Source organism: Gopherus flavomarginatus, chromosome 4, assembly GCF_025201925.1.
Source record: "Gopherus flavomarginatus isolate rGopFla2 chromosome 4, rGopFla2.mat.asm, whole genome shotgun sequence".
NCBI lineage: Eukaryota > Metazoa > Chordata > Testudines > Testudinidae > Gopherus > Gopherus flavomarginatus.
The window spans coordinates 59796627-59822171 of NC_066620.1; the positions used below are offsets into that span (position 1 = coordinate 59796627).

A 25545-nucleotide genomic window follows, 5' to 3' on the forward strand; every position below is an offset into this window, starting at 1 on the left:
CTCTCAACAATGGGAAAAGCTCCAACCCTTTCACAAATTTCATCCCTGCTGAGGAAAAACACTCTGGCTGCTCTCCCCGCATCCTAGGGAGGAGCAACCAACTGGAGCATCTGCAGGAAGCAGAGAACTCTCCAGCAGTTTTTTGGGTCGGAAAGGATGGATATGGAGCTGCCAGTTAGAGCGGAGTGAATAATTGTTTTTTCAGTTTGGTAGCCAAAACTGAAAAATTCCCTAAACATTTGGTTCATTTCAAACCCAAATTGATTTGTTTGTGTGTTTCTCTCTGAAACCAAAAATACCCCAACAACTTTTGTTTGGAATATCAATTTGAGTTGACGCACTCAGCCCCCATGAACAATGGGTCAATCTGCTTTGTGTTCCTCTCCCTCCTTGTAATATTAGGCCTGGAGAAGGGAGTGATGAACCCCCTAGAAGTGCCATCATCAGCCCTGGGAAGGGGGAAAAGGAGACACTGTAGTGACTGCCCCTAGGGATGGAAGAGGGTAGTGAAGCATGCCTGCAGTAGGGGACAGAATCACCTCACTGTACACATCTGGGGACTTGGCAATTGTAATAGAGAGAGAGGCATGCATGTGCACATGCTCTGGAGGTAGATAGGGCAGTTCAGAAAATAAGGAAAGAGCAAAAAAAACTTCAACATGAATTTTAGGGTCAACTTCATGATTTTTTGAGGGGGTCTGACTCCTGATTTTTGAACTCTTGTGGTTGACAATACTGCAGCCTTTACTTGTACAGCCAATCCTGACACACAACAGGAGGATATGCGGATGAGTATATAGTATTGATTTTTACTCCTCTCCTTCTGCACATCTCATTCTCTAAGGGAATAACTCACAATAACTGCTCCTTGTTAGATGAGGAGGATAGGGATGTTGCTGCACAGTCTGACTTCAATGCCCAGTCTGTTCCAGCAATGAGTCAGTTCAGAAACTGCGTCTCAGTTTGTTGTCAGCCTCCTTAATTTTAAAGCTCTTAGCCTGCAGAGCATAATGAAATAACCATGCTCAAAGGAAAAGTGATAACTAGAGGTACAGCATTAGACTTCCTTTCTTATTCTCCCATTAATGTGCACGCAGGGACAGTGAAGCCTTTAGAACAGGGTTCTCAAACTGGGGGTCTCAACCCGTTAGGGGGTTGCAAGGTTATTACATGGGGGTTCGTGAGCTGTCAGCCTCCACCCCAATCACACTTTGTATTCATAATAGTATTTTATATATATATATATATATATATATATATATATATATATATATATATATATATATATATAATATATATATGTATGTATATGTGATATATAAATAAAATTTATAAGGGGGGGAGGTCGCACTCAGCGGCTTGCTGTATGAAAAAGGGATCACCAGTACAAAAGTTTGAGAACCACTGCTTTAGAAAAGTGTATCCACTGCCTCTTTGTTTGTATTGACAGAACAAGCATACTATTTAGCTTTCTCTGTTGCCTCTTCTTCCCAATGCAAGATGAAGCAACCTCTCCTCATGTGTTCTCTGAAAGGCAGACCTGAGAGTGACTTGCTGTTTGCCTTTGTCCGTAAGAAAGGAGAAAATGCATGATAGCTGATCTGTTGTGCAAGACCTGAATTATTTAATTTTTGTCAGTCACTAGGAAGGTTTAATTTCAGTTTTGAATTTTAAGTTTTTAATTAACTAACTACTTTTTTCAGTTCAGTGCTTCTCAGCTGGGAACAAACTCGCTACTGAATTATTTAGGAATTGGGCCACAACAGCATCTGGTTCTAGTTCCCATTACTGAAGGCAATATCTGGAAAGTTAAATTTTCCCCTTTTCTTTCTCTCTGCTATAGAAATCTTAGTCTCAAAGTCAGTTTTTCAGATTATAAGCTCTTTGGGCCCCACAGGGGCCCCCATGAGAGTTTTTCAGGGCGCCTGGAGCAGGGTCCTTCACTCACTCCAGGGGCCCCAGAAAACTCTTGCGGGGCTCGGTCCCCAGAGCTCCTGCTCTGGGTCTTCTGCAGCAATTCAGCGGCAGGGGGGCCCTTCCGCCCTGGGACCTGCTGCCGAAGACCCCAGGCCCCCTGAATCCTCTGGGTGGCCCTGGGTGACATCAGGCCTCATTGACTTCATTAGGTTCAGGATTTCACCCTTTTACTGAAAGAATAGGAATAGCTCTGCTCAGTGGTTTGTAATAATTCATAGCAAGCTTTCATCATGTCTCTTAGGCCATAATGCAGCAAAACATTTAGGCAAATACGTATCTTTTAGTAGGTGAGTTCCACTGATGTTGGTGGGGATATTCACATACTTATAGTTAAGCACATTTCAGTGGTTTGCTTTAGTGACTGTATTTCTTGATTGTCTAAGGTTAGCTGGGGGATATTTCAGAGATCCGTATCGACATCTTTTCTCAATGCTGCAACCTGGATGACTTTTCTGCCTCCACCTCTTCCATCATCTGTTGCCTGCTCCCATGTCCCTGCTTTTCAAAGCTATTGTTTGTTTTATAGAGCTCCATTCATTGTCTTACACTTTTTTTCTGTACAGCCCCCAATAAACATTGACTGTTAATAGTTTTTGAGGCTCTAATTTAATTTGGTGCAGTTTTGAACTAATATGCAAAAGGTAATAAAATCCTTTTAGTAGTAAGATGGAGTTTATGTTCAGAATAAAAATCTATCAATTTTGCAAAGGGTTATAAAACTGCTGCTTTATAACGGTGATCAGATTAAGTTAGTCTCTTTGTTTTGAGCTTTGCTTTTCCAGACGTTAAGTTAAACTAACAAAACTATGGCGTCTGGTAATTAGAGAGGAAATCTCTCTGAATTGCTACTTGACACTTTTTAATCTAGTTTGAGTCTAAGGAGACTCACTGGGTGTATATATAATTTGGCTTTGGTGTATTGTTTTAGTTATTTTCTTCAAGTAACGCAATCTGCCCACTTCATTATAAATTCTCATGCTTGCCATTATTTTTTACTTTTGCCCTTTAGCTCACTGGCCTGTTTAGTGGCTATCACTGTATGGTAAGCATACAGCAAAGAATCCTGTGGCACCTTATAGACTAACAGACGTTTTGGAGCATGAGCTTTCCAGACTTCAAAGAGAAACTGCTGAGCTTCAGTTCATCTGCAAATTTGACACCATCAGCTCAGGATTAAACAAAGACTGTGAATGGCTTGCCAATTACAAAACCAGTTTCTCCTCCCTTGGTTTTCACACCTCAACTGCTAGAACGGGGCCTCATCCTCTCTGATTGAACTACCTCATTATCTCTAGCTTGCCTGCATATATATATATATATACCTTCCTCTGGAAATTTCCACTACATGCATCTGACAAAGTGGGTATTCACCCACGAAAGCTCATGCTCCAAAACATCTGTTAGTCTATAAGATGCCACAGGATTCTTTGCTGCTTTTACAGATCCAGACTAACACGGCTACCCCTCTGATACTTGACTGTATGGTAAAAGACTTTAAGGCCACAAGGGACCATTGTGATCATCTAGTCTGACGTCCTGCACTTTGCTGGCCACAGAAACTCATCCACCCACTCCTGTAACAGATTCATAACCCTTGGCTGCGTTAGTGAATTCCTCAATCTTGATTTAAAGACCTCAAATAACAGAATCCACCATTTACTCTAGTTTAAACCTGCAAGTAACCTATGCCCCATGCTGCAGAGGAAGGCAAAAAACCAGGGTCTCTGCTAATCCTTCCCAATCCCAAATATAGTGATCTTTTGGACCCTGAGCATTTTGGCAAGACCCAACAATTAGACAACTAGGAAAGAATTCTCTGTAGTAACTCAGTCTTCCCCATTTAGTGTCCTATCCCTGGTGGTTGGGGTTGTTTGCAACTAGCAGTCACAGATTGGCTACATGCCATTGTAGGCAGTCTGATCATACCTTCCGCTCCATAAACTTATCAAGCTCAGTCTTGAAACCAGTTAGGTTTTTTGCCCTCACTGCTCCCCTTGGAACGCTGTTCCAGGTCTTCAGTTGAAGGTTTTTAACCAGAGAACTGATTTTGAGCCTAAACTTGTTGATGGTGTTTATGTCCATATGTTCTTGTATCCACATTGATGCTTAACTTAAATAACTTCTCTCCCTCGCTGTTTGTTACTCTGATGTAGTTAGAGAGCAATCCTATCTCCCCTCTGCCTTCTTTAGCTTAAGCTAAACGAGTCAAGCTCCTTGAGTCTCCCTTCATAAAGTATGTTCTCCATTCCTCTGATCATCCAAGTAGCTCTTCTCCACACCTCTTCCAGTTTGAATTCATCTTTCTTAACGATAGGATGCCAGAATTGCACACAATATTCCAGATAAGGTCTCACCAGTCCTTTGCATGACGACACTAATACTTCCCTACTTTTACTTGAAATACCTTTCCTGATGCATCCTAGAATTGCATTAGCCTCTTTCACAGCCACATCACATTGGCAGCTCATAGTCCTCCTGTGATGAACTAATATACTCAAGTCTTTCTCCTTTAGGGTGACCAGATGTCCTGATTTTTATAGGAACAGTCCCAATATTTGGGGCTTTTTCTTATATAGGCACCTATTACCCTCAACCCCTCTTCCAATTTTTCACACTTGCTATCTGGTCACCCTATTCTCCTCCCCTATCTCTTCCAACTAAGTCTCCATCTTATAGCAAAAATTCTTGTTGTTAGTCCCCTAAGTACATAACTAAAATGCAAATTTAGTATAATACCGTTCATCCTGAAGAGCTTTCAAACAACATGAGATATTGACTTGAGTGAAGTCATATCTGTTTACAGCAGCTGAGGATCTGGGCCCATAGGTACATTGTAAGGAGACCTAGCGTCCCCTGTGTTAATGCTTCCCATTATAACCCCCTTGTTTTCCACTAAAAAAAAGATCAGGAGTACTTGTGGCACCTTAGACTAACACATTTATTTGAGCATAAGCTCTTGTGGGCTATAGCCCACGAAAGCTTATGTTCAAATAAATGTGTTAGTCTAAGGTGCCACAAGTACTCCTGATCTCTTTGCGGATACAGACTAACATGGCTGCTACTCTGAAACTTGTTTTCCACTAACTTTTTCTGTTTGGGCTGAAATCTTCCATGCTTGATGTCTGCTTCAGAGAGGTCCCTCAAAGAAGGTATGGATATATTTCCCTTGTTTATGGACACGAGATCATTCACCAGAGCAACCAGTATGCTTCTACTGTATCCTGATTTGAAGACTGACTGGAGGAATCTGGGATACAAGCAACTGAGAGGAGGAATTGATGACTGGTTTGCGTTAGTTTCTCAATTAGCTTGCTTTAAAAAAGGTTAGAGTCTAGGTGGCAGCTGGCAAAGTGTGTAGTGATGGTTACTTAGTTCACCCACAGTGCCTGTTTTACAATGGATGATTCTCCTCATCAAGGGTGGTGCTGACAATTAGAAGGGATACTAAATGCTCTCGGCATTCTTCTGCCAGCCAGAAAGGGCAGGGGTCAGAGTTGCAGAAGGTGGTTCTGCTATCAATGCTTCCATCTACATATGCATGTGTTGGACAGAAGATGCCTTTCTAACTTCCAACCCTGCAGATGTCTTCTGTTCATCCTGTGCACATCTGATACAAAAATCACCAAGAGGGAGCTCTGCTATGTCCTTTGGAAAAAGTTTCTTTTCCAAGTAAGATTGCACTTTAAATGGGGTGGGATTAATGTCTCTAGCACAAATAAAGTTGTCTGTAACCTCTCTTCATTGATGTAGCCTCTCTGAGTGGCAAAGATGAAGTACTGCGAAATACTCAAAGGTTAGCGTGGGGTCCAGGTAAATTTTGGTTGTACAATGAGCAATACACCTTCAAAATAATGGACATTTGAGACAGGTTTCAGAATATGTTTCAGCTGTGACACAAATTAGACATTTCACATAATGACCAAAAAAGGCAAATTCTTGTTTGGAGCTCTGAGTGAGTCTGCTCTGCTCTTCTGAGCTTGTGCACTCTTCACACTTCATGGATAAAAATGAATTTAGTGCTCATTATAGATTCCCAGTGCCCAGCCCTGGAGTATTCATTTTCTCTTTCTCTCGCATATTTACAGATTCAACCAAAAAAATCTCATGGTGCATGCTTCTCTACCAATGTGCCTCAATCCTATTCTGAAGGGACCAGTTTTGAGAAATGAATTCACACTCCTTGCACAATCACTCACTGGTATCTCTAAAGGAAAAGTGTGTAATTTCTGTCCAATAGATTAGGTCTGTTTCACCAGTTCAGTTTACACAGGCCATCAAACCGCTGCCAGGTGGTAACGATTTTGGTCTGCATCTTCTAATGCATTCTTATCTGATCGGTGTAAGTCTTTTCATTTGTGAGCTCCTGGGGATAAGTACTGTGGTTTATACAACATCTATGTCCTGTATTGCCTGAACACTGACAGTGATGATTCTTAACAAGTAAATATTACACCTTCGGTCCCAAATAATCCCAGCTGAATTTGAACTAGTGAAGATAACAATATGCCATTAGTAATCCCTTGAGCCATCATTCCCTTCTCACAGTATGAATTTTAAAATGCTGCAAACAAATCTTCAACCATTAGGCAGTAATTCTTAGTGCAAGATTTATTCATCTATTGAATGTTGCAATCATTAGGGTGCTCTAAATACACTTTAATGTCAGTTGCAATAATTCTCTTGTGCTTATTCTTAAATATCTTTTCTGTGCAAGGCGTGGAGTGACAGACAATTAATACAGACATTGTAAAAGGAAATAACCAACAAAGATGTAGAAACCAATTATGAGTTGACTGCAAATATTATAAAGGTGGAGAAATAGTGCAGATACAAATCAGAAGCCTGAGCAAATTGATATTTAGGACTTTCCCATAATGTGTCTTGAGGAGATGGACATGCTGGGGATAGGGGGAAGTTTAGGAGCTGGCATTACAAATGCAGACCCCCTCACTATTTAAAACAAAGAAACCCAGCTGAGTAATGTTGCTAGCATATAACCACTCTAACTCAAAAATTGCACTGTTTCAGCAGGGTGTGTGTGATTGTAGGATATAGTCTGTGAAGCACTTTGAATCTCTCTGGATAAAAGGCACAACTACGTTATAAAATATCGTAATGAAAGTGTGTGTGAGACGTCTACCACTGCCCTCTGCTGGATAAAATTAGAATGGCTCAACCAAGTGTCATAACCCTTAAGCTGTAAGATCTAGAGGAGACTTTCTGTTAGCTCGAGTGGTAGTGGCTCATTTTCTTGGTGCAGGAGACTTTCTGTCCCACTGCCCCCATGTAGTTCTGAGTGATCCTAGTGACGGGGCAGCATAGTGAGTCATGCAGAGCTAAGTGGCCCTGGATTTGAGACACTGTATTGATTATATTTATTTAGGGGATTACATCTATTCAATCCCAGCACTCAGTTGGCATGATAATTTGTGTCCACTCTAGTTTGTGTGGTGACAGCAGGCTTCTTCAATGTCTCACTAGTGAGTATACCATATCCTGAGATGAAGCATTAGTGTTTTAATTAGCTTCACCAGTTGCAAACTCTTCACCTCACCCCTGGGTATTAAGTATGGGTTACTGCAATATACCAGTGCTTTATTAATTTTTTTAAATCCTACAAGTGGTAGAATGATATTGACCACTTGTTCTATGAAGGGCTCTTTCATCTCAGTTTATATTCCCTAGGTGCCGAATGAACAGTAGAAGTTTGTTTGAAGCTGCAGTGCTCTTTCTTAGTTATTCACCATGCAAGATCCCCGGGAGTCTCATTAGAGCTGTAAGCTACTAAAGGAAAATAGCAGTCCAAGAAAATTACTGATGAAACCTTACAACCCTAAAGACCTACACGATGATCTGAGATACAGTTTGCCACATGGACTTCCTCTTGCTGGAGGAATACTGAAAACTGATAAACAGATTAGGACCCAGTTTTCCTGGGAACCCACCAGGTGGAAAACAGTATTTCCCTCTCATTCCCAGTGAATAGGCAAACATCATGGCTGTATAATGGCTCCTTGAAAAGTTACAATCCATAACCTAATAAGAATTTTACTGAATTTACCTGGAATCATACAAATCTGAAGTTTTGGAACCATCCTTAATGTGTATTAATGTGGCTTTCAAAAGGATCTGCATAATGTTAAATAATAAAATTGTGCCGTATAGGGGCTGGTATACGCTACAGAGTTAAGTTGACTTGACTGCATTGCTTAGTTTTGTGAAAAGTTTCACACTCTGTGTGATGTAATTAAGTTGATCTAAGCCCAGTGTAGACTCTGCTAGGTCTGTGGAAGAATTCTTTAGTTGACCTAGCTACTACCTCTCAGAACTGGATTTACTAAAGTGATGGAAGAACCTTTTTCATAGTAGTAAGTGTCTATGCTACTTTTGTGTTTCTAGTGTAGACATGCCCTTAGTAAGGGGTAGACTTAAATGGCTAGATGTATTATGGAAAGATGAGGTCTTCCTCTGAGACATCAGGTATTAGTCATAGCAAGAGGTAGGAGTTGATGGACCAATGTTTTGTTCTGAAATGGAGAAATCTTATGTACAGTCTTATATCAGGGATCTTTAAAATCTACAGTGGGATACACATTTTGCTTCCAGAATCTGCTGTGTGTGTGTTCACAGCAAATCACTTCTCCCCTTCTGGAAATTCCAGAAGTACTACAGACAAACAGAATTCTGAGAGTGCTTCCCTGAGTGTTTATGGAGTAGAATAGCAGTAAGTGCAGCACTAAGGTAAGTGCAGCAGACAGTGACGTTTCCCTTGAGGGAATTGTGCTTTCAGAAACCAAGGTATGTTTACATCCTCTAAAAATGGTACATTACAGCTCCTGTGCTCTGTTTGTTGGGTAGCCTCCACAAAAGCACATTAAGAGGCTTTCCTAGTGTGTTTATGTTCTGGTCACAAGAACACTAATCTGGGGAGGATGGGGAGGTCCTCCAGCATGACTCTCTATCCCCTCACTTTTGAACAGTATAGCATGGGATCATTCAGAGCAGCTGCCACATAGCGCCATCTGGACTGCTCCATCAGTAGGGCTCTGTAACCTTCATGTGGACAGAACTGCACACTTCAGTTCATAGGTAGAATTGAACATAGGTGAAACAATAAGCAAGCGCTTTGGGCTGCTATTGACAGGGTTTTCTCCGCCAAGGGAAGGAGAGTAGTGACTGCCTAACACTTACTGGTTGCTCTGAGGTAGATAACTTTTCCTGTTTGAGAGTCTCATTTGACATTCTAAGTCTAGCCTTGAGTCTGGGCATGAGTGATGCTTGCTTGGAAGCACTTTTCCTATACCTACTGTAAGTGAAGGAACCAAAACTGCCTTCTAATTTGTGATAGTTTTAAAATCCTACTCCCCATCACAAGGCAATAAGATGTCAGATTCAGGGGGCCATTTGCTCAAGTTATCAGCAATTACTGCAGGGTTTAGTGTCTTTCTGCCATGAGTAGAAATCTCTGCTCTCTTTCATGTCACTGTGATCCCAGTGTTCTTGTGGGGGTGGAAAAATAAAGCTGAGATTTAATGCTGTAATTCTTGTTGTTCTCAACCACAGAGATGGGAAAGCACAAGGGTGATAGATACAGTTACCATCTCTTTACTGATCAGCCAAATAAATAAACTCCCTTAAACTTTAGGAAATGTATTTGGTCCAGGTAGTTAGGAGACTTGCACCTCCTTATCTGACACTAAAGTAACTAATAATAATTCATGGATTCACTTTCTCTCTACTTGACGCCCATGGAATCTTCTGTCATGAAGGGACTATTTCTGACATTGTACTGCCCAGTCCTGCTTTCAAGACAAATATTTGCTAGCTAAAATTGAAGTCAAGTATATGCTAGCTAACATGCCACTGGAGACAGTTTTTTGTCTGGTGGTCAGAGCAATGAACTGGGAGTCAGGACACCTGGGTTCTATTCCCAACTCTTCCACTGATGTACTGTGTGTCCTTAGGCAAGTTGTTCAGTCGAAAAATTTTCAGAAGTGCCAACTGATATTAGGTGCCTAACTTGAGATATTTAGGGTCTGATTTTTCAGATGTACTTCCCTTTATTATGGGTGGTTAGCATTTGGAAAATCATGCCCTTGTCTTACATTGGGCATCTGAGAAAGCAAATTGCCTGACATTAGTGAGCACTTTTGAAAGGACTTCAGTCTCTTTGTGCCTCAGTTTCTTCCATCTGTTAAATGGGAATACAGAACTTGTAGAGTTATTGTGACCATTAATGCCTACTTTAGAAAGCTTTTTGATGTCTGTGGTTTAAAGCCTCATGGGAATGCAAAGCAGAGGCAATGTGGGGAGCAGGGGAGAGACATGAGGTCATGTCCCCCCCCATTTGCTGTTTGGCTTGTATTGAGTTTGCTCACATGGACTGAGCATGCTCAGTCCCATCTGCTGAAGCCACTGCCCTTACTCTGCCCCACCACTGTCAGGCGGTACGGGTCATCTCTAGTGCAAAGTAGTATTGCCATGTTCTCTCACAGGGGTAATGAGTGCATATGGTAAACCAGAAAATGTTCTGTACCAAAGACTGGCTCCTTTTTCTATCTGACTAGTGCTTGTTCTATGGAATATTTGGTAAATTGGTATCTGCCAAAAGAGGGTAATTTTGCTTACTCAAGGTGAGCTTTAATCTGCAGAGAGTTCATTAGCTCTGAACCCCTGGATAAATCTGAGATGTTATTGAAATAGGATTAAACAAAGGTAGTCGATGTACCAGATAATAATCAAACCTTTCATGTGGATTAAGTGCATATAAAATTAATGTCAGAATAAATGGCTGAGGCAATAAAAATACCAAGCATTTATCCTGACACAAATAGCTTTGAATATACTTTATGGTTTATAAGAGCACAGCTGATGAATTTGTGCTTTCTATTTATACAGGAAACGTAATCACTGTAAGCTTTTGTTTAGGGTGTGAATACAAATGGGGCCACTGACAGAGCTCTGATATAACCCACCCTGTCAAGCTGGGACCCTATTCCAGAGAGATCAGAGCCATGAACTTTGGAACTAAATCACACAGGAGACGTTCTGAAGGGATGAAGTCCCCAAGCGAATCTCTCTATTAGGAAAACTCTCAAATGTTTTATAAATCCTAATCTACCTTCAGTCACCTGTAGATGTAGTGTTTTCCCTGAAAAATTCTCTATGGCATTGTCCACTCTGCATACATTTTGAATGTCAAATCATTGCTTCAATTCAGTACAGATTGTCAGTCCACAGCATTTTACAAACTGCTTCCTCTGTCTGAGGGTCTGAAAAGCACTGTTTGTTTTAAAAAGACTCTCTTGTTCCCCCTTTTTTTTTTTTTGTAGGTTCATTCCTGTTCCTCAATACATCAGAAAGCATGAGCCCCATCATCTTGAGCCCCTGGCTGAGGAGCAGTAGTGAGCAATGCACTATTCAGGTGTCTGTGTACAGGCATCTCCAACAAAGCGGGGACTATATTGCTCGGCTTCTACCTGCTGACGAAAGTAGCAGTGAAATCCTGTCGGTCCCAAGTCAAGAGAAACATGGGTAAGTCCCCTTTCCAAACCAGAATATTGCTTTTTATGGTTTCGATAGTACATTATCAAAAGAACATTGTACTGTGGTACAAGGCCTGTGCACTTAAGTGGTACGTATGTCACACCATGCTCCAAGGTGCATTTAAAAACTAGTAATGCACTTGGATCTGCTCCCATTTCAAAGAGGACTAAATCACCTTCAGCATGATACACAGGAACAGTTGGTCCACAGCAGGCTACTGCGGAGTATATTCACACCCCAGCTTGTGACAAACTAAATGTTCCTCCAGACAAGCCCTATATTTTGTTTAGTAAAATCATTATGCTGTTTGCGCCAAATGCATATTTATGGTAGCATGCAGTTGTTACACAATTTTTTGTCATGACCACATCCTGAAATTTATCTGTTATTAATTATGCATAATTTTACCATGGCACAATTGTATCTATGCTGATTAGCCTCTGTAGATGGCTCAACCACCACTAGAGCGGGACAGAGCACCACACTCAGTGGCTGTGGGTCACACAAAGGCCTAGTGCGGGCTCCCTGTATGGGGTGATTTTTTACCCATTGTACCGTAGTTCCAGATAATAGTATGCCTATGCAGAGCCACAAGGAGCTCACTCACTCCAGGGTTCAAAGCCACCTGCACAATCTTTCTCCCATACCTATTTCCTCCTTTCCCCGTTCCCTCCACTACTGTGCTTAGACTGTGCATGTGCATATTATTTATACAGACACTCCCCAGATTATGCAAGACCTGACTTACGCACATCCACACTTACGGAAAAAGTTCCATAAACTAGAAATAGGAGGGTGTGTTTTGTTGTGGTGGTTTTTGTTGTTGGGTTTTTTTGGCATAATGATCGGAGATACATTTCTTACTTATGCAAAATTTGAGTTATGCAAGCCATTCCAGAATGCTTGCATGAATCGGGGAGCATCTGTACACATGTTAATTGTCTCTTTAAAAAAAAAAAATGTCTCTCACATCACCAGAGATTTCAGTGCCATTTGTCAGGGAGAGTGTAAGATATTTCTGGGCTACAACTGGCTGAAATATTTCCTCCTGGTATAATTAAGATTAATTGTCAGTGACATCTCAATTTGTCAGACTTTCTATGTATTTTCTTAGGTTGTGATTAGCAGCAAAACAGCAGGCCCATAGCTGAACAAATGTATTCTGAATAGTTAAATGTGCTGGTGATTGTTTAATTTAGAATTTAATCAGAATATATGTGAAGCTAACATATTCCCTCTGTTCTACTTATTGATTTTTACCTCTGTGCCCCAGAATGTGCATTAAGAAGCATAATTTGTACCAAGCATCTTAAACTATCTTTGTTTAATGTAATAGGTTAGAGAGAGTGATTATTATGTCAAGTCCTGCTGGCTTATGCCAGTAACAAGTCATGGTGATTGCCTGATTACAGGGTAAAACAAACTCAATGTTTTCTAGTAACAAAAGGAGATTGTGCAATAAAAAATCTGACAGGAGACAACCTGACTCACAGGAGTGGGCTGAATGGTTGTATTTCTACTATTATGCATGGTCTTTAAAACTGAGGAGGAGAGCTAGTGTGCAGCTATAGATCGTGCTTAGTTCCAGCACTATTATCCAACTTGTAAATTACTCTTGATGTCTGGGGAAAGGTAATTAGGGGAGCTGCAGCAGCTGTCTTCTTCGCCAGCTCTTTGAAAATGCTTTTATTCTGTGTCATGGCTTTGTGCAGAAGTACAGCTTGTGTTGGCAATGCCACTACTGCTTCACATTTGTAGGGCATACTATTGTGTTAAGGTGCTTTGCTCTACTGCACATAGGCTCTTTAACTTTGTTTTCACCATTACAGTAAGAAAATATTAAGAATAATTACATTTGGGGGTGAGAGGAAAAGCATGTCTAAACTATTGAAACAAACTGTGTGTATGTATCACTGGCATCTGGTGGAGACTATCAGAACTGCTCAGCTAGATGCCCTAGCCCCTATACTGCTAACAGCTAACGGAGCATTGTCTTGCTGAAGTAGTGGGGACCTGTTCTTTTAGAGCAGGAGGATCTGAGTAGTATCTTGGCTGTTGCTGCAAAGTTCCAAATTGCCAAGTTATGCATCCTAGCTGACTACCAATTTGATAGGTATATATGCTAATATAGTTTGTCTTTGAAGCAACAGTGCTGGCACTACAGCAATTCTTCACTCAAACCTCTGTTTATGAACTGAAGGCACCCCAGTATGGCCCTACAGATGGCTTTCCCAAGGTGCGTATATCTGATTCTGTCCACTCACTTTTCCTGAGTCTCAGGCAGAGCAAATTCTCGCTCTTCCTAATACAGCTATCAAATAAATAATCTACCTTTCATGTTTGTAAAGTACCTATTGCCTTGGTATCAAATGGAGCAAGGAGCACTGAGTAATTAGGACAGGCTCTATTAAGAACCTACACAGAACAGAAAATGTTATACCATGCTCATCACTGAGGTGAAAATTTTGGCACAGGGATTTTTATTAAAATTCACAGGCAGGACACAGACAATAAACCATAAGTCTTGGAAGCCGGAGCCCCGCAGTGCAAGGCTGAAACCAAAGCCCATCAGGGCGAGGGAGAAGGAAGGGAAGAGAAGCTGGCTGCCTGAGCTCCGCCAGCCCCTGCAGGGCTGAAGTGGAAGTCACAGAGGTCTGTTAAACTCATGGAATTCATGACCAAATGGTATCCTTACTCATCACCATTGCATGTGAGCACCTGATTTCCCCTCTGCTTTCCTGAAGGGTATAAAGAAGATGAGCTGCCAGGATCTCAGCTCTGTAAGTGACAGCAGATCCTCCTAGCACCAGTGGGAAAAGCTCACTTACTTCCAGTAGTCAGCCTCCAGTTTTTTTTCACCCACAGATAATAGTACATCCAAATGATGATAATTAGTTGTCTAGCTACCTGACTACACCCCGAGATTACCTGAAAATCAGGCCCCATAATAGGTAGAGACTACATTTTAATGTACTTGAAGGGCAGCCTGATAATAGATTGTCAGGTCAGATTTTTCTCATCTCTCAAGCAGCTCATAGACTCATAGGTCAGAAGGGACCAATATGATCATCTAGTCTGACCTCCTGCACAAGGCAGGCCACAGAACCCTACCCATCCACTTTTATAACAACCCCTAACCCAGGACTGAGTTATTGAAATCCTCAAAATTTGTTTGAAGACCTCAAGCTGCAGAGAATCCACCAGCAAGCGACCCATGCCCCACGCTGCAGGGGAAGGCGAAAAACCTCCAGGGCCCCTGCCAATCCACCCTGGAGGAAAATTCCTTCCCGACCCCAAATATGGCGATCAGCTAAACCCTGAGCATGTGGGCAAGACTCACCAGCCAGCACCCAAGAAGGAATTCTCTGCAGTAACTCAGTTCCCATCCCATCCAACATCTCCCCGCAGACCATTGAGCAGACGTATCTGGTGATAATCCAAGATCAATTGCCCAAATTAAACTATCCTAACATAACATCCCCTCCATATACTTATCAAGCTTAGTCTTAAAGCCAGATAAGTCTTTTGCCACCAATACTTCCCTCGGAAGGCTGTTCCAGAACTTCACTCCCCTAATGGTTAGAAACCTTCGTCTAATTTCAAGTCTAAACTTCCTAATATCCAGTTTGTACCCATTCGTCCTCGTGCCTACATTAGTACTAAACTTAAATAATTCCTCTCCCTCCCTAACGTTAACCCCCCTGATATATTTCTATAGAGCGAGCATATCCCCCCGCAGCCTTCTTTTGGCCAGGCTAAACAAGCCAAGCTCTTTGAGTCTCCTTTCATAAGGCAGGTTTTCCATTCCTTGGATCATCCTAGTAGCCCGTCTCTGGACCTGTTCCAGTTTGAATTCATCCTTCTTGAACATGGGACACCAGAACTGCACACACTATTCCAGATGGGGTCTCACCAGCGCCTTATATAACGATACTAACACCTCCTTATCCTTGCTGGAAATACCTCGCCTGATGCATCCTAAAATCGCATTTGCTTTTTTAACAGCCGTATCACATTGGCGGCTCATAGTCATCCTGCTATCAACCAATACCCCAAGGTCCTTCTCCTCCTCTGTCACTTCCAACTGATGCGTCCCCAACGTATATCTAAAATTCTTATTATTAATCCCTAAGTGCATGACCTTGCACTTCTCACTATTGTATTTCATCCTATTACTATTACTCCAATTTACAAGGTGGTCCACATCTTCCTGAATAGTATCCCTGTCCTTCTCCATGTTAGCAATACCCCTCAGCTTTGTGTCATCCGCAAACTTTATTAGCACATTCCCACTCTTTGTGCCAAGGTCAGTAATAAAAAGGTTAAATAAGATCGGTCCCAAAACCGATCCTTGAGGGACTCCACTAGTGACTTTCTTCCAGCCTGACAGTTCACCCTTCAATACGACCCGCTGGAGTCTCCCCTTTAACCAGTTCCTTATCCACCTTACAACTTTCATATTCATCCCCATCTTTTCCAATTTAACTAACAGTTCCCCATGTGGAACTGTGTCAAACGCCTTACTGTGTCAGCTAGTATTTCTCTCCCCCTTCCCCCAGCCTGAATTACACACATTAATATTTGAAAGGTCTTCACAGATCATGTACATTTACAGGAGGAAGAAGAAAGTACTGTCAGATACTACTTTTTGATTAGTGGTTGAGCCAGCCAACCTGAGTGACTGGACAGCAAGTGTGAAAAATTGGGACAAGGGGTGGGGGGATAATAGGAGCCTATATAAGAGACCCCAAAAATCAGGGCTGTCCCTATAAAATCAGAACATCTGGTCACCCTACAACCAACCAAAGCTGCTTGTTGGCAGCTTGTGGAGTAGGCATTAAACAGTAGCAGTAGAAGTGTTAAACCATGAAACTTTTAACGCTATATGGGAGGATCTGCCCTCCTCATTGCATCCAATATGCAGTTTGCAAGCAAGATCTCAGTCTTGCAGTCCTCATGCACGATGCTCCCATTGAATTTGATGTATATTCTGTGTGCATAAAAACTGTTGGACAGGGTAAATGATGCTCTGCTCACCTGCTTTCACTGCCTTTAGAGTGGATTGTGTACTTCCATGGACTGTGGAGTCATACAAACTGCTCGATCACGCGTGTTGCCTGTTGTATTTCTTGCTTATTTGTTTTATTTGGCTAAAGTTTTCATCCTTTTCATAGGAAGAAAACTAGGTCAGTTATGCAGATTTGTATAGCAATGCATTTTGATGGGATGAGGAGGGCAGTTCCCGGTGTGTGCATGTGCATATGGAAGAGCCCCTGTGAGAAGAATGGGTCAAGAATGATGGACACTTTGAACAGTGCATGGATAATGGAGCTTGGCTTCTGAGGATGGGAATAGGTTGAGAATAAAGAAGCCTCTTCACCTTTTATGCAAAAGCCCTAGGCAATATAAGCGTAAATAACTTCACTGTAGAATGTTTGTAACATCCTTTATAAATTAATGGAAATTACATCTCTGTTCAATAACTCTAGGATGTATGTTTTACAGTCATATAATGAAAGGCTCTCATTCTCCACTAAATTCTGCAGGTTTTTGAAGTAACTTTAGTAGAACAGTATTGGTTGAATTACTATTGAATTCTATAGGAAGTTTCTGTGGGAGTGATATGTTTCTGTACACTGTTGGAATTGGATTCGTTGTGCAGTAAGAGAGCTATTTGATTTGACTTTGTGGATTCATTTTTTGATGCCAGTCTATTCTGTCTTCTGTTGTACTGCTCTGTGGTCTCTCAGCTGGTAAAGAATCAACTTCGGAAGGGAAGGGAAGGGAAGGAGAACCTGTGCAGTACTTATTGATTCTTTGTAATAAAGAAATCCATTATTCCATCTTGCTGATGCAATTCCTTCCAAGGGTACCTAGCAGCTTCTGATTGTACCAAATGCCACTAGCCATAGGTACTGTGTTGTTGTTGTTGTTCGTTTTTCTGCTTGTATAATGCTACAGGCAATCCTTTCTCATCATTAACTTTTTTAAAGAGGGATTTCTTCTCTTAAATATTGCAGGTGAGGAGATGGCATTTATGTTTTTGAAGCATATTTAGCTAAGCAGTATACTCTAGCAATATGAGAATCTACTGCAAATGAGGAACTTCTGAGTTCTAAATCTGGCTTTGTCTGCTGACTCACTCTGTGGATTTAGACAAGTAATTTCACCTCTGTGTACCCATGATAAAAAGCACACAATTTAATAAAATACATTAAACAGTCTTGCACAAACACGCAGAAAACTGCCACATAATCTCCCCCACAGCCGCCACTCATCTCTCACTTAACTTCATTTAACCATCACCACCCTCTTCTCATCCTGCCTGAAAAAGCCTAGGCCAAGGGTGGGTCTTGATTTTTACCGATAATTTAAATCTGAGCTGTGGTGACATTGGGCAAGAAGTGAGCTCCACAGACCATGGATGAGTCCTCACCCAGAGCACCCTGCTGCCATCCCAGTTTAGATGTAGTCACAAGACAAAGATGGTCTTGTGGTAAAATTACTGGATTGGAGCCAGGGTTTCAGTTCTCAGCTCTTCACCAACATCATATGTAACCTTGGGCAAATCACCTACCCTCTGCGTGCCATAGTTTTCCATCTGTAAAATTTTCCATCCGTAAAATTCGTCCCATGTCTGTTTTGATTGTAAGCTCTTCAGGGTGGGGGGAGTGCCTTTTACTAAGCATATGTACAACATCTAGTTTAATGATCTTGCTATGCATATACATCACAATAATGTCTAGAGCCTCAGCCAAACTTGGGAATCATCTACGATTTTCATGTAAAACAGTGAAAAGAGAGGCTTCTCTTAAATAAACAATTTCAAGTCTAAGCATAAATATCTGAGAGGCTGCAGAATGCATTGCTTAAAAAATGCAAGAGAACACCTACATTTTTAAGGACAAAATATGATAGACTGTTCCCTTTCTGGTGTATGTAACTTCAGTTGAGACGGATTTCACTGATAGATGTCTGAGCAATAAGTGAAGGAACCACCAGCATCTGCCAGATTTCACCTTAGAGACTTGAAATCTGAAGGTTATTTCTTGTAGTAGTGTTTTTTATTTAAAAAAAAAAAAGCTGTACTCGTCTCTTTGATAGCTCCACAAGCTGAGAAGAAAAATTTGCATTCTTGATGCCCTGCAGCTTAAAAAAATGCCCCCTTGTTAGCTTCTTTTGTTATTGGTGGTAATACAAACCTATTTGATTTCTCACCCTCTCTCCTCCCATAAATATCTCCAACCACTTTACAGCTACATAGTAAGGGCTTGTCTAAACTTATGTGTTGTGCATTTATTGGCCCATGGAGACTGTGCTTTAGAACATTAGTGTGCTTTAAAAATCACACCTCTGTAGTGCGCATTGCTGCACCTTGTAGACAAGCACTGAGCCTCACAGCAGCCTGTTAAGAAGGAAGGTAGCATTTTCTCTGTCGCAGATAGGAAGGTAGCATTTTCTCTGTCGCAGATGACTAAGCTGAGCCACAGAAAGGTTAAGATCAAATTTTTCACGCTTAGATTCCCATTTTAGCCCCCAAATCTGTATTGTGACCCCAAAATAAGTGACCTGATTTTTCAGAGCCACCAATTGAATCTGTTTTAAAGTCTGGGATTTTTAAATTTTAGCTCAATTTTGCCAAACCAAGAGATTCAGATAGTTCAGATAAGAATCCAGGTATTTGGGTGTTTGTTGAATGTAACCTGTTCAGCCTTTGAAGATCTACTACTAATTTGTGATTGAAAAGTGGATGGGTGAATTCCAATCAATTGCAGACAGAAAACTGGATGTGCTGTAACTTTTTTCCAGTTCTGGTCTCCTCCAACCAGCTAAGCAGAGACTCGGCCAATCTCTCAGAAATTAAATGCAAAGAAAAATCGTGAGACTTTATTCTCCTTCCAGGAGAAACAATCCTTGGCATTGTTGAAGAATCCACCCTCTTTATAATATATTCTTAGATTTGGAAACTGTTCATCTCCATCTAACAATTTTTTTTATCAAAATCCCTGCCATAGTAAAGGAAAAAACATGACTATGTCTAATGAGGCACCTGGAAGTGTTACCTGCTTGCTTATTTTCAGTGGCTAAAATGATTGAATTCATAGTCCTTCAAGGGCTGCTAGGGTGAAATACAGTCCTTCAAAGCCTTGTGTGAAAGCATAAACCTCATGTACAAATGCCTCGAGCCATGAAAGAATTAAATTCCAATGAGATGCAAGCACTAGATTTTGTAGATTAAGTTGTCACTTTGGTATTGGAACTATGTCTTTAAATATGTTTGATATATTTCTTAAACTTTTTTACTGAATTTACTGCTGGTGAAGTAAAACACTGGATTGCTATTCCTACAGGTAGAATCCCAGTTTATTCCTAGAACTGGTACAGCATGGGACTGCTTATGAAGGTTCCCACCTCCTACCTGGTCAGTTAACCTTAACTAGAGCTAGGCATATACCTCAGTGTTCCATGATGTTTCACTTGCATAAAAGAAATTTGCACTGGTTGTGTTTGCCCCGTTTGTATTTGTTTTTTCTGTGGATTTTTTAGCTAATGAGTCCGCTGGCAGGCAGGAGCGACGCCAGGGTTTTTGGTGCCCTAGGCAGGGGTCCTTCCGTGCTCCCGGTCAGCGGCAATTCTGCAGCGGGAGGTGAGAGTCCTTCCATGCTCCCGGTCTTCGGGGCAGTTCAGCGGCAGGTCCTGGAGTGAGAGAAGGACCCGCCGCAGAATTGCTGCCGAAGACCCGGAGCATGGAAAGACCCCCCCACCACCAAATTGCTGCCAAGGGTGGCAAAATGCCGCCCCCCTCCCCCAAATCCTGACACCCTAGGCGACCGCCTAGGTCGCCTAAGTGGAAGCACCAGCCCTGCTGGCAGGCATGCTTGTGGAAACAGTTCATTTTAAATGAATTAATATTAGTGGAAAATAAGTTCTTCGAGTGCTTGCTCATATCTATTCCAATTGGGTGTGCATGCGCTGTGTGCATGTTCATTGGAAGATTTTTTTACCCTAGCAACACTCAGTGGGTTGGCTGGGTCGCACCCTAGAGTGACGCCGCCATGGCGCCGGATATATACACCTGCCAACCCAACGGCCCTTCAGTTCCTTCTTACCACCCATATCGGTCATTGGAACAGTGGAGCGCGGCTTAGCTGATCTCCACTTCCCTGGCTACTTGTAGTTCTCTTACTAATTCTTGTGTATATAGTTAGTTTTATTCGTTCTATAATATAGTTAGTGTTTATAGTTCAGAGGGGTTTGGGGATTAGCCCCTTCCCCGCACCCGGTACCGGTGCCCATGCCCGGTTCACTGGGCTTCAAACTGGCCTGCCACAAGCCAATGCCAATGGGAGATCCCCATGACTCGTGTCTTAAGTGCCTTGGGGAATCTTATCTCTTGGATAAGTGCCGGAACTATAAGGCCTTTAAGCTGAGGACAAAGAAAGAGCAGGACTTTTGTCTCAAATAGCTCCTGATGGAGGCAGCTTTTGCTCCTCTGCCCTCAGCACCGAGCGCCGGACAGTCCACATCAGGGAGAAGCGCTGCTTTGGCACCGGATCGCACCAGTACCACTAAGGCCCCTCAGCACCGACCGTCACCGACACAGATGTCTGCTCGGCCCTGTTCCCTCTCCCCGCAGGTTAAGAAACATAAGACTCCTGCTGATTCTGTGCTGCCTGTACCACAGTCAGAGCACCAGCCTAAGTCAGACTGCCTGGCACCGACACCTGCCGTGGCACCACCAGCTGTGGCACCGCCAGCTTCGGCACCGTCAATTCCAGTCCCGCAAGAGCCATCGAGTCCGGTGCCTGAAAGCTCCCCGGCGCACGCCGTGATTTGAGCTTACTATTCCCTCCATGCCGGAGACCTTTTCCACAGCGAGGGAGCTGATCATGTTGACGAAGTCTGCGCTCCCTCAACCCCCGGCACCCCTGGTGCAGGTTATACAATCGATTGGCAAGCCTGCCCTGCTGAGACCATCCTCTGTTGGCACCGCCGAGAGGCACCAATCACGGTCCAACCGGTGCTTTCGGTCCTGTTGCCGGTCCCGACGCCGCTCGTCGTCCCAGCACCACTCTCCATCTTCGTGTCGTCAGATGCTACCGGTGTAGTGCTCTGCTCAATGTTGATATCACTCGGCTGCGTGCGTGTGTTCCCTCTGTGTGCTATCCCAGCTCTGTGCAGATAGCTGACACAGCAGACCCGAAGAGAACTCCCAGTGACCACAGACTCTAGTAAGGTACAAAGGCACGTCGGCCAGGTTTATTGTCGTACGGAGCACAATAATAGTTCCCTGTAGATTTTTACTCTAGTGCAGGGCATACTACGAATATGTGCCCCCTGGCAATAGACACAGCTCAGTCAGTGGTGGGACTTTCCACTGCCCCCTCCGCTGGAAAATGACACCGCCCCAGGGGTGCATTCTTATACACAGGTAGAAACAAGTTACACATCACTCCTGACGTATTGAGGTGCAACCCCTCTATGTAGCAAGGTACAACCCCTGTACGTAGTAAGGTGCCGCCTCTCACCTTGTACATGTTGGTTTGAACAAAACAACTCTAGCCATCATATTCCCCTTTTGGCCCTGTTATTGGGATGAGTCAGCCTGTTCCTTGTTATCTGTGTGGAATGTGGAAGTATGTGAATGTTCTGATATCTAGTGTTACGTACCTAAAAGGTACTGATCTTCTTGCAGCATCAGCCGTTTCCTTGCCAGCTGGCTCACAGCTTAACTATGCTTTGTTAGCAAAGTCTTGACCATTACTTTAGTTCAGGCCTTAGGCCTCTGATACCAAGGTTTTATATCTTAGGGCCTCCTCTTACTACACTCAGGACCGGTCGCACTCACGGCACCGTTCAGTGTCCCGTTCACCGGCCCGGTACTCTCGGCACCGAGCCAGCTCCTGGCACCGTTCCCGGCACCGCGCCTCTGACAGCCATTCCAGACATCGAGCTTCAAGATTCCGGTCGACCTCCTGGCACCACTCCGGTCGCAGGTCCCGATCTTGTTCCCGGTACCGGTATGGCGCCTGGTACCGCTCTCCAGTGCTGCACAGAGATCGTTTAGAGATGGAGACCCTTCCCAGGGCTTTTCAGCTCCTCCATGGCTGTCTCGACACACATCTGTGTCACCTCACGTGGACAGTGCTTCCTATGCACAGGACCGTGACTCAGATGTGCCCAGCAGAGTCTTCCAGGAGACCCAGGCCCAAGAACAAGGACCTCATCAGTGGTCCTTCTGGACACCTTGGGCATATCACCAAGCCCAAGGTATGTCTCCAGTGCCATCATGCTCAGTACCATCGGAACACCGGGTGCCAGAGGTGACTGTCAGCCGCCCCCCTCCTGCGGGTACGGAGGAAGCTCCCATTCAGTCAACAGACGCTCAGGTCCCACTTGAGCCTGACGTCACCCAAGAACAGGAGCCCATGCAGGACCCTCTTGTCCCTGGCCTTTCCTCTTCCTCCTCCTCCTCCAGATGAAGCGGTGGCGGGGACATCGTCCTCGGGCCCTCCTCCAATTGACCTGAGGGCACATCAGGACCTCCTGAGATGCGTGACCGTGAATATGAATCTTCAGGTGGAGGAGGTCCCAGAGATAGAGGACCCTGTGGTGGATATTTTGTCAGCTGACACCCCCACAAAAGTGGCCGTGCCATTCATTTGTATGATCCAGGCAAATGCCGATACCATCTAGCAGTCTCCAGCCTCTATTCCGCCCATGGCCAAGGGAGTTGAGCGGAAGTACATAGTGCCCCCTAAGGGGTACGAGTACCTGTACGTGCACCCTGCTCCCTTGTCGTGCAATCAGTCAATGAAAGGGAGCGCCATGGTCAGCAAGCTCCTGCTCCAAAATCAAAGGAGGCTAGGCGCATGGACTTATTGGGCCACAGAGTATACTCTGCTGGGGGCCTCCAACTCAGGGTGGCAAACCAGCAAGCCCTGCTTAGCCGGTACAACAATAACACCTGGACGGCGGTTAGAAAATTCATGGAGTTAGTTCCCCAAGACTCCCGCCAAGAGTTTGCTGCTCTTTTGGAGGAAGGGAAGAAGGTGGTGAGAACCTCTCTCCAGGCCTCACTGGATGCAGCCGACTCCGCAGCCCAGGACTCTGGCTTCAGGAATCTCCATGAGGCGAATATCATGGCTTCAGGTGTCAGGCCTTCCACCTGAATTACAACACACCATACAGGACTTGCTCTTCGATGGCCAAGTCCTATTTTTTTCTGAAAAGACTGACCCTAGGCTGCAAAGCCTAAAGGACAATAAGGTGATCATGTGCTTGCTCGGGATGCACATACCGCTAACTCAGCGCAGATCCTTCCGCCCCCAGCCTTGCCACCCTTACCCCCTGCCTAGGCCACGACAGGACTTTGGCAGAAGGCACAGCCGAGGCAATCGCAGACAACAATCTGGACCCCAAGGGGGTCAGAATCAGGGTCCCTCCAAACCACCCGCGGGACCCAAACCAAACTTTTGAAGGCATGCCCAAGGACGGCGTACCAGTTGTTTGCCAGGATCCTTTCCCTCCCTTCCAGAACCGCCTCTCCCTTTTCCTCTCTGCGTGGACCCAACTAACTTCCGATCGTTGGGTCCTACGCACGGTAGAATTCAGATAGCACCTCCAGTTTATTTTGCCTCCCACTTCCCATCCTCATCCTTCTTCAGGGACCCCTCACATGAGCAATTCCTCTTGCAAGAGGTACGGAGGCTCCTTGCCATGGGAGCTATAGAGGAGGTACTGAAGGACTCGAGGGGCAAGGGGCTCTATTCTCACTATTTCTTAATCCCCAAGGTGAAGGGAGGTCTCAGACCTATCCTAAACCTGCGAGGACTCAACAAGTTCATAATAAAGTTGAAGTTCCGCATGGTGTCCCTGGGGACCATCATCCCATCCTTGGATCTGGGAGACTGGTATGCCGCCCTTGATATGAAGGATGCATATTTTCACATTACCATTTACCCCCCACACAGACAGTACTTCCAGTTTGTGGTCAACCATCAACATTTCCAATTTATGGTCCTTCCGTTTGGCACCTCTGCAGCCCCACGAGTATTCACAAAATGTATGGCTGTAGTCGCCACCTCCCTCTGTCGTCGTCAGATACACGTCTTCCTGTATCTTGACAATTGGCTCATTCGAGGGGCCTCAGAGACTCAAGTCACCCATCATGTGGGCATCGTCAAGGACCTATTCAAGTGACTAGGCCTGAGGATCAACATAGAGAAATCCACTCTGGTTCTCACACAAAGAATAGACTTCATTGGGGCCATTCTGGACTCCAGTCTCTCCAGGGCCTGCTTACCACAGCCTCAGTTTCAGGCAATGGCATCAAATATACAAGGCCTACAAAACTTCCCAACAACTTCGGCTCGCACTTGTCTAGGCCTCCTGGGTCACATGGCTGCCTGCATGTTCATGACCAAACACTCCAGACTATGTCCCCTTCAAACTTGGCTCTCCTCGGTATACCACCCAGGCAGAGACAGTGCAGACACAATCTTCAATATCCCCCCGAGCATCTTAGGCTCCCTGGACTGGTGGTTGATGCCCTCCCTGGTCTGTGCAGGGATGCCATTCCATCCGCCTCAGCCTTCAATGACCCTGACAATGGACGTGTCATCTCTCGGCTGGGGTGCCCACCTCAAACATCTCTGCACTCAAGGCCTTTGGTCAGCTCAGGAACTGGCCTTGCACATCAATGTGCGGGAGCTGAGAGCAGTCCGCCTTGCATGCCAGGTGTTTCAAGGGCATTTACAAGATGGTTGTGTCTCAGTGTTCACAGACAACACAACGGCCGTGTTTTACATAAACAAGCAGGGAGGAGCACGTTCCTCCCCCCTTTGTCAGGAAGCTATTCAGCTCTGGGACTTCTGCATAGCCCACTTGATAGACCTGGTAGCGTCTTTTCTCCCAGGGGTTTGGAACACTCAGGCGGATCAACTCATCAGATCCTTCCTGTCTCACAAGTGGTCGATTCATCTGGGTGTTATCCATTCTGTTTTCCAGAAGTGGGGCTTT

At 43.9% G+C, this 25545-nt stretch overlaps 1 protein-coding gene across 1 annotated transcript in view; it reads left to right on the forward strand.

The window, feature by feature from the left end:
• ALK (ALK receptor tyrosine kinase) overlaps positions 1-25545 on the forward strand; it is a 637574-nt gene that overhangs the window by 272517 nt on the left and 339512 nt on the right. The window contains exon 4 of the mRNA XM_050948434.1: positions 11310-11511. Coding sequence (XP_050804391.1) covers positions 11310-11511 — 202 coding nt within the window. The remainder of the gene's footprint in view (positions 1-11309; positions 11512-25545) is intronic.